At 48.2% G+C, this 16,659-nt stretch overlaps 1 protein-coding gene across 2 annotated transcripts in view; it reads right to left on the bottom strand.

Moving 5' to 3' along the window:
* LOC142010815 (uncharacterized) overlaps nt 1–16,659 on the bottom strand; it is a 30,489-nt gene that overhangs the window by 2,192 nt on the left and 11,638 nt on the right. For both annotated transcript variants that reach the window (XR_012644892.1, XM_074989292.1), the window contains exons 6-18: nt 16,417–16,535; nt 16,047–16,148; nt 15,052–15,178; nt 11,865–12,066; nt 9,317–9,461; nt 7,475–7,660; nt 6,477–6,541; nt 5,763–5,850; nt 4,958–5,027; nt 4,180–4,399; nt 3,831–3,921; nt 2,973–3,086; nt 1,937–2,055 (exon numbers count right to left, since the gene is read on the bottom strand). Coding sequence is in view for 1 of the 2 variants with exons in the window: in XM_074989292.1 (XP_074845393.1) it covers nt 1,937–2,055; nt 2,973–3,086; nt 3,831–3,921; nt 4,180–4,399; nt 4,958–5,027; nt 5,763–5,850; nt 6,477–6,541; nt 7,475–7,660; nt 9,317–9,461; nt 11,865–12,066; nt 15,052–15,178; nt 16,047–16,148; nt 16,417–16,535 (1,648 nt within the window). In the remaining variant the exon portion in view is untranslated. The remainder of the gene's footprint in view (nt 1–1,936; nt 2,056–2,972; nt 3,087–3,830; nt 3,922–4,179; nt 4,400–4,957; nt 5,028–5,762; nt 5,851–6,476; nt 6,542–7,474; nt 7,661–9,316; nt 9,462–11,864; nt 12,067–15,051; nt 15,179–16,046; nt 16,149–16,416; nt 16,536–16,659) is intronic.

Genomic DNA, 16,659 nt, shown 5'->3' on the forward strand with positions numbered 1-16,659 from the left:
GGGTGCCAAGGGGATGGTGCAGGGGAGGGGGAGGAGGTCCTCATTAACATGCTGCCTGCTCTTCCCTTTCCTGTCACAGGGGGCGAGAGGCAGGGGCGCCATTTCGGCCACTGGAAGGGAGCACTCCCCCTCGCCCTCCGCCTCCAGGCAAGTCACTTAAGGGTCAATATACAGGCTTAAAATATTCATTTACATGGTGTTCTTACTTCGTTACTACCTCTGCATAGAGAGAAGTTGCCAGGATCCCTGGGCTCTACCTCAGTTCTGGAGGGCAGTGCAGTCTAGTGGATTACAGAAGGGAGCGGTACATCTGGATTCTACATAAGACTATCAGAACGCCCACACTGGATCAGACCAAATGGTCCAGCTAGCCCAGTATCCTGTCTTCCAATGGTGTTCAATGCGAGGTGCTGCAGAAGGCGTGAGTAGAAGAGGTAATCAAATGATCCATCTCCTTTTGCCTGTTCTCAGCTGCTGGTAAACAGAGGCTAGGGATCCATCCCTGCCCATCCTGGCTAGTAGCCATTGATGGACTTATCCTGCTTAAGCTTATTTGGTTTTCTTAGAACCCAGTTGTAGTTTGTGCCTTTCAGTCATCCCACAGCAAGAGTTCCACAGGCTGACTGGAGAAAGTTTCTTTGTTTTAAATCTGCGGTCTATAAATGTCATTGGGAGACCACCTTGTGTTAGGTTAGTGAAGGAGCAAACATTTCTTTACTCAAATGCTCCTACACCAGTCGTGGTTTTCTAGACCTCAGAAGTCTCTCTCCACCTTTTAGTTCTCTCTTCCAAGCTGAGAAGTCCCAGTCTTTTTGATCTCCCCTCCTATGGGGGCTCTTCTTTTCCAAATCCCATATTCTGTACTTAAAAGGGGCGATCAGATCTGCCTTTGTTATTCAAGATATGAGCATCCCATGACTTTATAGGGAGGCAATGATCTTTTCTATCCTACAGTCTATTCCTTTCCTAATGATTCTCACTAGTCTGTTAGGTTTTCAGACTGCCACTGAACATGGAGCCGGTGTTTTCAGGGCACTATCCACAAGGGTTCCAAGATCTTTCGAGTGGCAATAGCTAATTTAGACCCTGTCATTTTGTATGTGTAGTTGGGATTGTGATTTTCTACATGCACTGCTTTGCATTTATCAACACTGAACTCTGCTTGCCCTCGCCCCAGTCATCAAGTAAGGAATTCAGAGGCTGTTACGGCACCGCCTAGGTCATGCCCTGGACGAGAGGACAGCACCCGGCATGTGGACATTCCACTCTCTTGTGGCTGGGGCGGGGCAGAGGATTGGCCAACGCATGCTGGGAACTTCCCCCTCATTTCCTGACAGGGATGGAAAGAGGAGCAGCATCCTGGTAGGAATTCAAGGGCGGGGGGGGAAGGGGAGGTCAGCTCTCCATCCCTAAATGGTGCTCTTCACAACTACCCCCCCCCACACACTCTGTACCCTGAGCTCCTCCTCACACCCATACGCCCTGACTCTTGCAGCCCCACACCCCATCCCTTACTCTGAGGCCCCTCACCGAGACTCTACTCCCAGCCATGAGCCCTTCATGCTCCACTTCGCACGTAACATTTCATACAGGTACTATCATACTGCAGTACCCCCCAGCTCCCCCTCCCAGGCTTACCCTGACCTCCACACTGGGGGAGAGAGGGGTTGTGCAGTATGGCAAGAAGCTCAACTTATTTTCACCCCATATAGGCACATGGTATCACCCCACACAACACCACAACAGAGCACACACTAACTCTTCATTGCTGCACATTGATCAATGCCAATTCACAGCAGTTCAGTCAGAATCTCTGTGTGCCAGCCCAAGGGCCACAGCCCTGGAACACCTGTAATCTCAGAGGTACCAGAGAGAAAAGCAGAGGATTCAGCAGCAGATTTGTTCCCAGGAGAAGAGCCTTTGGGAATGGACTTACTTTTGGAAGCTATTTTAAACATCAGTCCTTTAGCCTGGTTCTTGGTTATTTCTTCCACTCCGAGGTCATTCTCGTTGGTTTCCATGTTCTCTATTAATTTACCATCGCGTAGTTCTTCCCTTTAAACAAAAAGCCTCCATAAGCTCCACTTAAAACTTTACTCCACCACTCTCCCCAAGTTCACATACCAGACTGGCCCTCCCAGACTCCTGCTATGGGGGATGAGAGCTACAGCAGAGAGCCCTTTGAGGAAGGGCTGCAATGCAGAGCAGCGTATGGTTCAGAATCAATGCCACAGACTCTGTAGCAGGAGGGCAGGGCCCCTACACTGCCAGCAGGAGGGCAGGGAGAAGGAGAAAGCAGTCCCCCCCGCCCCCATTCTAAATCACAGAACCATGGACATGGTCTTCCAACCAGGGGAGTGAAACGCCAGCCTCAAGTCCATCTACCTGCCACCCTGCACCTAGGAATCAGCAGAGGTGTCTGTCCAGAGAGGGTTCTCATTTTAGCTGTTAGCCCCTTATTGACCAAGTCAGCTGTGCAAGCTTGTAAGCCTCTGCCCCACCCATGCTCTGGGCTCGGTTTAAGCAAATAACACCGCATCCTTCAATTAGAGTCCAGACCAGGCCCCCGAGGCTCATTGAAGCCACTTAGTCCATTTTCCGTCCTCAGACAGGCTGTCTTGAGCAGCCAGAGGTTCTGTTTTGTTGCTTTTACCACTACAAGTAGCTCTCCAAGAGGTGTGCATGCAGCTGGTGAAAGAATGGAGAGAAAAATGGAGAACACAGCTAGGTAAGAGACCCCACAGGAGAACTACCTGTTTCTTTTCTAGAGGCGTTTGACCACCACAATGATGGGGGAGGATTTTAAAGAGAGGGAACTAACCAGGAGATACTGCAAACCTAGATCAGATGCCCAAACTTCTGTTTCTCGGCTGCACACCACAATGGGTAATGTGATTACACTTTCTGTCCAGAACTGATGTGCTGGGAGACCCGTTCACAAAAGTGCCAAATTTCCCCTGTACTTTACTTACTCTTGGATGCCTACTCCCAGCTCTTGAATCTTCCTCTCAATGGCAGTTTCTACTTCACTCTTGTCTAGCGAGTACTCCACAAAGAACGCTTCTAGGATAAATGCTATGAGAATACTGGCGGGGAGAAGAGATGCAGCTTGAGATACAACATGTATAATCCTCCATTTTATTATTAACAGGCCAAAGGGCTTTGGCGAACCAGCCCTCATGTTAATCATGGACTTTTGCTGTAGCTACCGTGGACCCTCCCCCACCTCATCCTGCCCCCAAGCAGTAGATGGGCTTTGCTATTTGGCAAAGATCTCCAAAGTGTCTGCATGTCCTGGCACGGAGCAGGGATGGAGGAGCCTGCAGGAGTTCCCTGGCAGCTTTCCAGATGCAGTTTGTTTCTTATTCTTTAAGATTCCAGAGCTATGGCCAACAGCATTCAAGATTCATATAGGACTAGATGTATCCCTTGTGCGGGGGAGGGTTGGGGATGCATTAAAGCAAGGAGGGGCAAGACCCTGCATTCCTTCCTGCCTAGTTGGTCCCACCTTTTAAAGGAGGAAAAAATCACCCTTTTCACTCAGGAGGCACCTCCTGGCTCAGTACCTTTTCATGCACCTGCCAGCAGGCAGTTTCTGCAGCAGGAGCCACCATAACTCAGGGCCCAAAATATCATCCCGACAACACAGCAGAGCTCCAGCAGCCCGGGGGCAAGAACCTTGTAAATACATTTGCAGACTTTTCAGCTGAAGACCTAAGAGCTATGTCTCTAAAAGTTTTGTGCTGCCCTCACCTTCCCCAAGCCTGCTGTATCTCTCAAAGCCCCAGGCTGCCCCATCCCCACACAGACAGAAGCCTCACTAGACTTACTTAACAATCATGATCACCACCACAACATGGAAGGCAATGAAGTACAGCTTAGCAGCCTGGTGGGTGACAAGAGCAAATCCATTGGCGAGAAGTAAGAAGTTAAGGACCAGGACACACAGGGGAAGTCCCAGTGCTGAGAACACATTGCTGGGGACCACAGGAGGATGACAAAACAAGCACATTTAAACTTCACTGGATGATGCTTCCCAGTGAAGTCCTTGACCAAAGGACTTTAACATGGCACACCTTCTCCATTTTGATCTAACTGAGGTTAATGGGTTGGGGTGTCTCGGCCTTGACTTCTGTGGGCTGTGGACTGGCCCCCATGATACCGATACAGAAAGGATATCGTGCCACTGATTGACGACCGTCAGCTCCATCAGAACAACAAACGACGACGTGATGTCATTGAAGTTGTTCTTGCAGTACTTAGCGCGAGAAAACTGAGAATCTTTCAAGGCAGGGTTTCCGCACGCCAGGGCATGAGGATCAGTGGAACCCCCAGGAAAGAACTGGATTTTGCCCTGGAACAGTTCCATGCCAATGACAGCAAACATGTAGTACACCACCTAGGGAGAGACACCATTGCCAGAGACTGGCTTAGCACTGTTTTACACTGCACAGCATGGAAGCCTCAAGTCTCCCACCACATTCCACAATGTGCTTTCCAGAATCTAAGCGTAGGGCCACTTGACCCCACTGGGGCATCTGTCAGACACATTTGGAGGATGGCTAGCACTAGAAGATTAGCGACACACAGAAGTACTGGTTCCATGCTAGGTTTTAAACTACACTAACCCTGGAGGGAGTGGAATCTAAGTTGATCCAGTTGGGTATTTCCGATTTAATCAGGAAATTTGGAGGGGGGAATTAAGAGTTTCCATGTCATTTCCTTGCCTAGATCAGAATTCAGGAGCATCTGCATGTCACAGTAGCACCGAGCAGAGAAGAGGTCCCTGAACTGGCCCCTGTGAAACAGCTTTACCCTGAAAATATTCAGCGCTACACATACAGCTTGATTGGGGCCAGAGTGAAAACTCGCTGAAGCTTTATCATGAAGCTAAAATCAGACTTGCAAGGAAAACAAGGGCACATTACTCTGCGGGGTTAGGGTCCAGGGTGCTTACCAGAGCCAGCCCACCAAAGGTCAGCATCGTGGGCACAATGTTTATTAGAGTATTCATGATGACCCGGAACCTAGAACAAGACAATCCGTGAGACCTCCCCCTGCCCAGGACATTTAGAGATATTCCAGGAATTCCCTATAGTTTGGGGGCTCCCTGGCTCAAAAAAATGGCACCACTTTGTTCTGCAGGTGCGAGAGAAGAGACAGCAGATCTGAGATGCCTGGCCCATCTGCCTTTGCTGGTTATTCATGCTGGCTTTCTGCCCCCATCCCATATTAATGCAGAATAAGACTGGATATAGGGCTCTTGAGCCTGTTTACCACTGCTGTCCCAGTGCTATGTGTGCGGCAACCTGATTTGGCTTCCCCATTTCACAGGGGCAGTGCTTTGTCCACTCTAATGGGCTCTAACTTAAGTGTCCAGGGAAGGGGTGAGGCTTATTCCTATTTGCGAAGAGAGCCTTAAGTCTAGGCTACACTTGATTTCCACTGGTCCAAACTATACTGGGTCAGGAGCGATTGGTCACCAATACTGTTACAAAAATCCTTTATCCAGAACAGTGGTTATACCAGGATAAAGCTGTACTAGGAGTGAGACTCTTTACTCTCCCTCCCATATGGGAATAGCTACACCAGCACCAAAGCCCCTTTGTAAAGCTACACAGCACTAACAATACAGCTGCACTATTACCCCTTCCATCTGTCACCAAGGCCTAGAACCTCTCAGCTGAGCAGATGCAAGTAGTCCCCTGCCAGCCTCTAGCCCCACTCAGTGCGGTGGCAGTGGGCTCCAGCCGCTTCCTTACCTTTGTATGCTGTCCACAATCCTGATGAGCCGGAGGACTCTCAGGATGAAGACAAGATCCAGCACTTGCTGGCTGTTGTACTGAGTGTCTGCAGAGGAAAGCAGCAGCAGAGCCTTTAGTAAGTGGAATCTTCCATGCCTCCCTGTTTGCTTAGAACAGGGCCTAGTGCAATCCCTAAGCAAAGTGCAGAGTGCTTCCCCATCAGCAGCAGGAGCTAAGCCCCCAGATGATGGTACAACCGAGCGTTTCTATTTCTAGCCTTCTCAAAGACAGGTACTAGAATTACGTGCCGACACTTCCGATTCCAACGGAGAAGCATGGGTTGTACTTCCAAACTTAAGTGATAAAATAAAGAGTGTTTCTGCCCCCAGTGTAAGAGGTAGCATTTAACTACTTTCCAACTAACTATTACACACACACCTGGAATAAACATACTCTAAATGTTACCTACTCAAAGGGTACAGGTTATGGGCTCATTCTTCCGCCAACTTGTATTTAAATTTTATACTTCCCCAACACCCTCCACCTGTCCTCTCCCACCCCCAAACATGCAGAATTCTTCATGAATGTCAGTGGAAACCAGGAGCCTTGAGTCCTGCTAGGATACATGTTGAACACAAACCAAAAAGCCCACAACATGATTTCTCAGGAACTTGTGGATAAAGTCATCTTCTGTGGCACTAGCAGAACGCTGAAGAATAATGCTGCACTTACTTGATTTAAGCGAGGTGTTGAGAATGGTCGCTAGCAACGCAGCAACAATGATGGAGGTATCAAACCTAGAGTCAAGGAAAAGGTCATTCTGTTACAAGGAACATTCATTCTACCTCCATGTGTAGTGCAGACACTTAGATAGTAATAGCAACTGTCACAGTACAAGGCTTTAATCGGCAAACTCTCAAGCACCCAAGTCAAGGTGCCTTCACAGAGTGAAGCAGCCATACAGGAGTCGCTAGAGAGTTTCCTTATTGGACAGGATGTTTGCAAATATGACCTGCAAAAAAAAAAAAAGGAGGGGACTGGCTTCCCTCCCTCGCTCCCACCCAGCCCTGCTCTCACAGCCACTTCTCCATAGTGGACGAGAGATCTGGAATGTTCTTTACACTACTAATTCAGACCCAGTTCATGCTCCAACTCCCTGGAGAAACAGCAGGGGCAGGGGGTCAGAGAGGATTCTTTGATGGATTTTTTGGGACCAGTGGTTGTTTGTTGTTAATCAATGGGGTGCAACTTAAGAAGGGGATAATAAAGCTCTTATACACAGGAACCCCAATGGGTCAGTGACAGCTATAGCTGGACATTCCCTATATTTTTAGGGCAAAGATACAGTCTCAGGCTACCATCCCACTCAGAGACCTTCATGAAGTACCACAAACCCAATTTAATTTGTTTTCATGAAAAGCCATCCCTCCCCCAACCCTGACTCTGGTACCTAGAAACTAGTCCAGTTTTCATATATTGCATTCCAGTTTGAGTTAAGATCACTTCTGTTGCCATCTTGCATTTGTGGTCACTGAGCTTTAGTTATACGTCAGTTATGCAAGTATGACCTTTACCTGTCTAGAGCAGGTGGTTTTACAAGGAGAATCCAATCAAGAGACAAAGTAAAGTCTCTTTGGCTGCGAGGAAAAGTTGGAAAAAAACCCCAAACATTCTTCCCAGATCCCTCTGCCCCCAAAACCACCATAAACACAACTCAGCACCCCACGTACCAGTTCCAGAATTGAGTCTTTGCAAAGAACATCCTGGGTTCATAAGTGTACACTTTCAAGAGGATCTCCAGGATATATAAAGAAAGGAAAACCCACTCTGCATAGGAAATCAATGGGTTTTTCTCATCTAGAGCAATGAAGACGGCGTTTATTAGAATGATTACATCGTAAGTCCAAACAAAGCCCCTGCAAGAAGCGGGAGGGGGGAAGAAAAAAAAAAGATTTGGTTTGCTCCCACCTGTGAAGGTTTTAACAAAAGCACCATCCCCCAGAAGACATGCGCATAACCCAAGAACCCTTCAGTCCCAACTGGTAGAGGGGCCCACTGTTGTGTCATTATGACTGTTACTTAAGGTATCAAGTGAAAGCTGATGACACGTAGGTCATGAGTCATGTTAATATTGGATAAGGAACTGTGAACACTTGTTGGTATTATGCTTTAGAAGCCTGTGCTCCAACTGGAAGGAAAGCAGGTTTTCTTTGAGACAGGAGGGAGAACAGATACCTCCTCATCTCTAATGGGAACAGTCTCTGGCATCAGAATGTTCAATGGCAGTACAGAGATAAAACAAGAAGAACAAATTAACACGAGGCAGTGAAGTCAGCATGGAAACATACCAGAGTCTGAACAAGGCTGCTGAGAACCCTACTGTAAACCCAGTATATAATAGAAATCACTTAAAACCCGCTGGCACTGCAGCATCCCCTGTGCCCTCAGTTCCAGCATGTATGAGTCTGAACCCTGGCAATTGATCCCAACTCTGGTAACAAAACACTAAGGAATTAAAGAGAGGCAAAAAGAAGTTATTATCCAACTCAAATCCCTGCAATGCATCATTAAAAACCTACAGCCTATTCTGGATCAGGATGCTACACTCCAGAAGCCTCTAGGTGACAGGCCTGTCCTTTCCTATAGGCAACCTCCTAACTGGAGAAAGATTCTCACCAGCAACACAGCCTACACCACTATATACATTGGCAAAGGCTTTGCCCAGTCTGTCCAAAGAATAAATGGCCACAGAGCAGACATCAAGAAGCTCAATACACATAAGCCGGCCAGTGCACACTTCAGTGGAGTGGGCCATTCTGTTAAAGACCTGAGAATCTGGCTCCTAGAGCATAAAGAATTTAACAGATTAGAGCGAGAAATTTGTGAGTTGGCGTTCATATTCAAATTCAGCATATTAACAGGTGGTATGAACAGAGACATCAGTTACCTCACACATTACAAGGATTGCTTCCCTTCCTTCGATAGTCAAATATCTCAGATCGGACAATTAACATCCCTCCCACCGCTCACCCCCTCCCCTTCAATCCCATTTGATTGGTCAGTTTTTAATTGCAATTTTTTTTGGTCCTCTGTATTGTAAATGTCAGTCTGTGTTGGAAATGAGGTTGATCTGATGAAGTGGGTCTGTCCCATGAAAGCTCATGGAGTAAGCCATTTGGTTAGTCTTTAAAGTGCTACATTTCTGCTACTTTGTTTTGTTGGAGTACAGACTAACAGGGTGACCTCTGTTCCTATGTAAGTGCAATTAGCAAAACTGCCCTATCCTGGGACACCATCATCTTGGTTACAACAATCTTGTAGCCCAATGAGCTGAAGAAGGTCCATTCCCTAGCCTAGGTTGTCCCCATTGCTGGTCTAATGGCACCTACTAAAGTTAAGAATCAATGGGAGTTTGATCCAAGGAGAAGCAGAGACAGGCAAAGACTGAGTGCATGCTCCCCTGTGCAGGACTGGCACTTCCAGCCTGCCATGCAGGGGAACAAAGGGATATGCTGGTTTACAGCATCTTTCATCTTAGGAGTAGCTCAGTGGAACAGAGGAGAAAGACCTACTTGTGCTGAACCATGCTGCGGATGAACAAGCTCACTGTCGAGTTATACACATGGGGCACCCAATGTTCCAAGGGGTGGGTTTGTATCTTCACTGCAATCACCTGGATATTCAGCAGGTCTGCCAGGCGCACAAAAGACTTTTTGTCTGCAGCAGACAGGAGAGGAGCCCGTTAGCAGCATTTCACATTTGCAAAAAAAAAAAAAAAAAAAAAAATTAATACACTGTCCTTATGTAAAGTATCGGAGGAGTAGCCATGTTAGTCTGGATCCGTAACAGCAACGAAGGGTCCTGTCGCACCTTATAGACTAACAGAAAAGTTTTGAGCATGAGCTTTCATGAGCACAGACTTAAACAGATCAGCCACACCATTGTGGGTTCATTCAGCTGCACATCTACCAATATAATTTATGCCATCATGTGCCAGCAATGCCCTTCTGCTATATACAAACTGGACAGTCTCTATGTAAAAGAATAAATGCACACAAATCAGATATGAGAAATGGCAATATACAAAAACCCGCAGGAGAGCACTTCAATCTCCTGGGCCACACAGTAGCAGACTTAAAAATAGCTATCCTACAGCAAAAAAATTTCAGGACCAGACTCCAAAGAGAAATTGCTGAGCTACAACTCGACACCCTCAGCTCAGGCTTAAACAAAGACTTTGAATGGCTGGCTAAATACAAAAGCAGCTTCCCCTCCCTTGGTGTTCACACCTCCAGATCAACTGCTGGTAGTAAGCCTCACCCTTGCTGACTGAGCTAACCTTGTTATCCCCAGCCTTGCTCTGGCTTATTTATACCTGGCCTTGCAGATTTCCAAGAGCAGCATCCGATGAAGTGAGTCTGTGCTCATGAAAGCTCATGCTCAAAACTTTTCTGTTAGTCTATAAGGTGCCACAGGACCCTTCGTTGCTGTCCTTATGTAAGAAGCAGTACTTTGTTCTGCCCACTGCCATACACAGAGTGCACAGGACTTGTCCACCTGGGCAAAATGGGCACTTGCTTCAGCCAGACTAGCTCCTTGGTAGCCAAGAGCTTTCCTAACCTGTGCTAGGCATGAAGCAGCCAAGAGACTTGCAGTGGGGATGGGAAGGAGGGAGGTGGGGGTAAAAACAAACAAACAAACCCACCACATCAGGAGGACTCACTTCACTCCTTACTTAGCAAATTTTAAGCCTCATCTCAAGGCAGCCGGTCCCTGGGTCAAGCATCTACAGGCAAGTGGTCACCATTAATTAAGAGGTGATAACTCTTAAATTTGTTGAAAATACGGTCTGCCTTTTTAGTAGCCCTCTTTCCTAAAGGGAGGCTGGAAATTCGAAAGCCTATTGATATGTGTAAGGAATTTCCAGAGTGCATCACATAAGAGCTCTGTCTTTCCCAGGATCCTGTCTCTAGCAGTGGGTAGAACAAGTTGCTCAAGAGGAAGACATAGGAAACAGCAGTGCAGGAAAACTTCTCCAATTGGGTTATTTTCTTAACCCCCCTAATAGGGAGGCTGATTCATGCCTGGCAAAAGGAGAGCCTAGATCCCTGAGCTCAAGAGCCCTGGTGGAATCAAAGTTTCTTCCATACAGATGAAGAAATCTGCTTTTTTAAAAATGCCAGATATCTTTGGAGAGTCTCCTACACACTTATGGTGACGGAGTTTTAAAACACGACGTCATGAAGGCTTCAAGCTACTCCATGCATGGAAACAAAATGTCATAGTTAAAAATGTGGGGGGGCGGGGGGGAGGAGGAAAAAAACAGACCACTACAAGTTCAGTTATGTCAGGAGCAGGATATGCCTGGCTGGCAGTTTCACGAGTCACCCGAAGCCAAGTGACTGGATGCGGGTAGCATGACAAAAATCCCCGCAGTTTAGACACTCTCTCTCCAGCACCCACTTGCTGCTTGTTGAGCCACCCTCCTCATTGGCCGGCATGAGGGAAAGAGAGGAGACCAAACTCTAGTCTCCTCTGCCTCTTCAAGTGATTCAGCGCAGGACAGACCCCTTCACCACAATTAGTCCTTCTCCTGTGCTGGACGGAAAGTTGGTGATGGGAGAACCCAGGCCCACCCTCTACTCCAGACTCCAGCCCAGGGACCCTGTGACAGCAGCTGCCTCAGCACCTTGTCTCCTCACGCACGGCAAGCTGACAGAAGGGAAGCCCCTTTTAAACCAGCCTCAACTGGTTCCTCCTTGGTCCCAAGTGTCCTGATTAGTCTGGCTCCCCTGATTCTGGAAATCTCCTACTTGACTCCAGAAGTTTTACCTAGCCCGCCTACCCTACTTGATTCTAGAAAGTTCCTGCTGGCTCTGGATTAGCTCTTGTTAGCCTGCTTTTGGGAAAGGGACCTATTTAATGTAGGGCTAACATATTTCCCTTCCAACACTCTCCTGCAGCCCTCTGGCCTGACCCTCTCACAGCAGATTTTTAGCATTCGCTGCAGATTGTATGTTCAGTGTGCTTCAGAATAACACCCAGATGTCATTGCTTAAGCAAAAGGGTCTCCCCTAGTTTTGTAACCCCTCCCTACCATGTTTGTTTACTGCTACTCACCCACATGGCCTTTCTGTTCTTCATCTGATACTCTCAACAGGAGCTCTCGATGGGAAGTGCTGATATCTGGAGCCACCAGTTTGACTAGTTGCTTCCATTCGGCTTCCTTAACCACAAACTCTGCACCCTCTTTGACTTTTAGAATGTTGAAGGCTTCTACCATCTTGCGACGCTTCATGTAAGCAAGTTTGCGGATCTCATTCTGAAGACGACAGTGGATTTCAGACGCGAGAAGGGTGGGATAACTTCTCTCCCACTTATTTTTAAAACTTTGTGTAGTTCTGGGATATTCATGAACACCCACCTGGTCATGCATTTTTACACTACGGTGTCAGAAGGACTTTATGGGAAATACACCAAACTGCAAAGTTCATGGCCAACTAGGCTACATTCAGCCAGAAGAGCAGAGAATCTATTAGTCTATAAGATGCCACAAGACTTCTTGTTGTTCTCGAAGCTACAGACTAACACGGCTCCCTCTCAGATAATGGTCCCCAGGGATGCATCTGGCCAGGGGAGCACCAGTAGCAGGTTATGGGGAAACCCCTGCCCTGCTCCCTCGTGTCGACCGGTGGCTCCAAACCTTTTCAGTCACACAGTACAATTCAATGAGACAATTCCACTGCACACCCACTTTTTGCAGCTGAATCAATTGCCCATAAACATCGCATTTGCTTACACTGACTACGGATAATGCTCTTAGGAGAGGTTTGCAACAAAGTAGTGCATACGAACAGGCGAGACAAACACATTTGTGTTTCAAATCCACCACAGAATACACCGTCTTAGACAGCGAGCACAGACAGACATTTTCAAGATCTGCTCAACACCATGCTAGGGATGTTGTGTAAATGAGTAACTACTGAAAGCAGTTCCCCTCCCCATCAATCCATTGGAGCTAGGACACAGTATTTAAACCGTGTCACCAGCTCCAATATGCTTCTGCCCTTCCCCTTGCAAGGAGTGGGGCCTGGCTCCCCGCCAGGTCGTTTGGGCCAGGAAGGTGCCATTCCAGCTGCCTCGCTGTGTGAATGGGGTCCTGCAGGGTCGGCATTTCCCCTCAGGGTGGCTCTGAAATGAGCCACTGCGAGGAGAAACTGGCAAAGTTTCACAGCATGCTTGGTCAGTTCTCAATGGCACACCAGTGCGTGTCACGGCACACTGGTTGAAAACTACTGCTATAAACTTATCCCAGCCCCCCATTTCCTGCTCAGTCATCAAAAACCACCTCAAAACATATCCAGGTAGGCTCCACCCCAGAAGATTGGTCCCACAGGACAGACAAAGTCTACATGGCCTTGGGGGGTAGTGTGCAATTAAGGGGTTGGCAGGGGGCATTGGTATGCAAAGGACAGCATGGAGAGGTGAGTCACAATGGCTTTATCATGGACTGGCAGAGAAGAGGAGGGACTGGATTCAGACATCACATTAGCACTAACGAGTGATGCCTCTGGCAGCTACTCATCTGATTTATGTGGTGCACAGATGGGAGGGGATCCTGCCAACACCCAGCTCCAGGAATTTGGGCAGAAGAGGCAGCCTGCTTTAGGTCCTACCTTCACAAGGCAGTCTGCCCAGCAGACTGCAGGCAAGGAAGGTTTTTGTGGGTTCCTGCTAATGCATTTGGCAGGAGACCATGTGAAAGGGAAGAAAGTGAGACTCTTCCTGAAAGTTCCAGAGAAATTTTAACTTTAGGCCTTTAATTGCAAGTACAAGAAACACTTCTATATCCTCATTTACCATGAAACATGGTGGGTGCTACTGGGAGACAGCAGCTCTGTGCCACTGATTGAACAATGCATCCCCTGCTTTGTCCAATCAGTGCTTTGAGGGGATGTAACGGAGCCAACACCCACGACGCAGGGCTGTTCCTGGATGGGAGCTTTCTTCCAAGTGAACTATTCCTCATGTTCAGCAGAAACAGTGCACAAAGATCACTGCACCCTATTTATGAGCACCCGGACAGCACATTTGCTGCATGGAGTTCAAATCAAGTGGTGCTCACAGCACTCTATATTAAGTAATTCCATATTGCACTCATTTTTATTGCAGTAGCACATGGGAGCCCCAGACATGGAGCAGGACCCCATGGTACTAGCCCAGGGATGGGCAACCATGAGTGTGGGTGAGCAGCATGAGTGGCCCTCCTTCACCGCAGAGGGCTGCAGCAGCCAGTGGCTCACTGGGATTCCACCTGCAGCCCCCAGTCTGCCTCCCTCCCACCCATACCTCTTGTGCTCTGGAGCACCAGAGCCCTGCACTCACCTGCTCCCTTGCAGGGACAGAATGCTAGAAACAGCCGATTTGTGGCATTCCTGATCTAGGAAGGCCGGGGAGGATGGGGATGGAGCACAAGTCAGCAATCTGCAGCTCCTCTAAAAGTAAGGAAGCTTGGGGAGTGCAGGGCTGTTGTGCCCCACTCTCCAGCTAGAGGGAGGGCCAGCTAGGGGTCCATGAGCCACAAGTGGACTCCAGTGGGCCACATGCAGTTTGCAGGTTACCCCTCCACCATACTAGGTGCTGAGCAGGCATAGAACAGAGTCCACTGCTTATAGTGCTTTCCTGTTCTCCCCACTGTTGGGTCACTTGTCTAACTGCAAGTGCTTCAGGGCAGGGCCCATGTTTCCATAGGGTTATACCAGCACCCAGAGAGCCGGGACATTAAGTGACATATGGAAACCTCATTAAACGGCTCCAAAGGATGGCTCAGAATCAGCAGCTGACTAACTGCGCTGTCCCCTGGATAGGCCGAGAGGCTGGATGGGGTATGTTGCTTTGAGGATCCTTTGTCTTGTCTGTGGGATTCTTCCCTGTACTCTCCAAAACAAATGAAACAAAGCCCTACACGAATGCAGTTGTGATCCAACCCCTCTCCAAAGACTCCCTATGAACAGGAAACACCAGCACCTTGCAGCTGTACCTGTACAAAGGATTCTGAATGGGAAACCCACCACCATAACCCACCTGACATTTTCTACCACCACCAATTCGGTGGCCTACCACTGGAGTCAGATTCACGGATTTTAAAAACAAAAACACACAGTCGGCACTGAACTCAAATGCCTAGAGATATGCAGGACTGAAAGAAGAATGAGACGTAATTAAAGCAGAACACTCCATACTGACGTGGGCAGAGTGGTGTTACTGTTATGCCATGTTCAGAGATATTCCCCTCTACCTGCTTTACCTTTAAATGTTTCCTGTAGTTGTTGTACACAACCGCCAGGAAGACCGACATGAAGAGGTAGGTGTTGATTACTACATAGGTTATGAAGAACAGGGAATACCACCAGCTGTAGTCAAATGCTGGCATCCTAGATGGGGAGAGAGTGACTTTAGTCATTCTGTATTAGTCTGAAATCAGCTATTCAAATGGAACAATAAAGCCTCTGCGTCTATTTCCAAAATGCTGCATACCCCAAGACAGTGCTGAACAAGCACAAGACTGAATACAGTGTTAGAGCAGGTCAGTCTGAAATCCAACAAGTCAGTCACTCCACTGGCAGAATCACGAATAGCATGCTTTGTGAGCCAAATTCTTCCCACGGGTACTCATGTGCAATTGCTAAGGAGGTAGATGTGAAGTCGGGGGGGAGAGGAAGGGAAGCGTATTATTTGGCCGTTGGGTAGAAAGCAGGGGATAGCCCTGGAGAGGACTGCAGTATGGGGTCTCAGTCCCAAGGCTATTGTACAATGAATGCAGCTGCTGAAGGGCACATGCGCGTGCAGGAGAGAGAGAATCTTACTGGTAAATGCAACCCTGGATTAAAGGCTAAAAAGCTGCAACCTCCTCTGCAGGTGGCAATAGGACCCACGACAGTGCAGATTATAGAGGGAGGGACAAGCAAGGCTCAAGGTTTTCAACTCCCCACATGCAGCGTCCATCCATGCCAGCGCTTGGAGACTTTTAGAAGTACCATGCTGTTTGCAGCATTTGAACAGAATCTACAAAAATCTAAGAAGTCTGCAAGTCTGTGATTTAAGGCCCAGAAACATCCCTTGATGTCAAACCAGGCAACAGATTCTGTGTAGATGTGTCTTTCCTCCTACTGCAGTGAGCTCCGGCTCAGGCCCTAGGCTCCTGCTCAAGTTCCATGCACAATACAGTGCTTTCCTGATTCTCAGAGAGAGAGAGAGTTGGTGCGCCTGGACATCCAGGCATTTTCCACACAAGGTACATACATGATGTCAGGGCTGTTGGCTGTTGTCACCAGCACGTACAGGTCAAACACAATTTCTAGGTAGTTTGTGAAATACGGAGATCCTTCCACTGTCTGGAGATTCCTGACAAGGAAGAGGCACCATGAAATTACACACAGATGCCACACTGTTAATGCCAAGTCAGTAGAGCGGTTGACACTGCTGTGAGACCCCTTTGGCCTTATGTTTTGGGGGAGTACCAAGTACCCCCAGATAAGGGCAATCCTGTTTTCTCAGCAGTTCTCCACCCCCACCACACTGTCCTCTACAGGATTTGGAGCCAGCAGATTCTCAGGGAGCCAAAGATGGAAGCCCACCACAAAGGGAACTCCAGAGAGGAGGACACTCTTACCGGTCACCGAACAGCTTCAGAGCCATGAGGGAGAACATGAGGACGCTGAACATGAAGAGCAGGAAGACGTACGTGATCTCTGGCAGCGTGTTCCGTATGCTGCGGAACACTCGCCGGATCTGCCGAGACAACCGGGAGCATTTAGAAACAAAAAACACCGGAAGGTTTCCCCACTGGTGTTTGCAGCCCCGCCCCACTTCCCCGGATCAGGCAGAGCAGGACACAGGCACTTTCTGCTGAGAG

The sequence above is a fragment of the Carettochelys insculpta genome, chromosome 3 (genome assembly GCF_033958435.1).
Source record: "Carettochelys insculpta isolate YL-2023 chromosome 3, ASM3395843v1, whole genome shotgun sequence".
Taxonomy (NCBI): Eukaryota; Metazoa; Chordata; order Testudines; family Carettochelyidae; genus Carettochelys; species Carettochelys insculpta.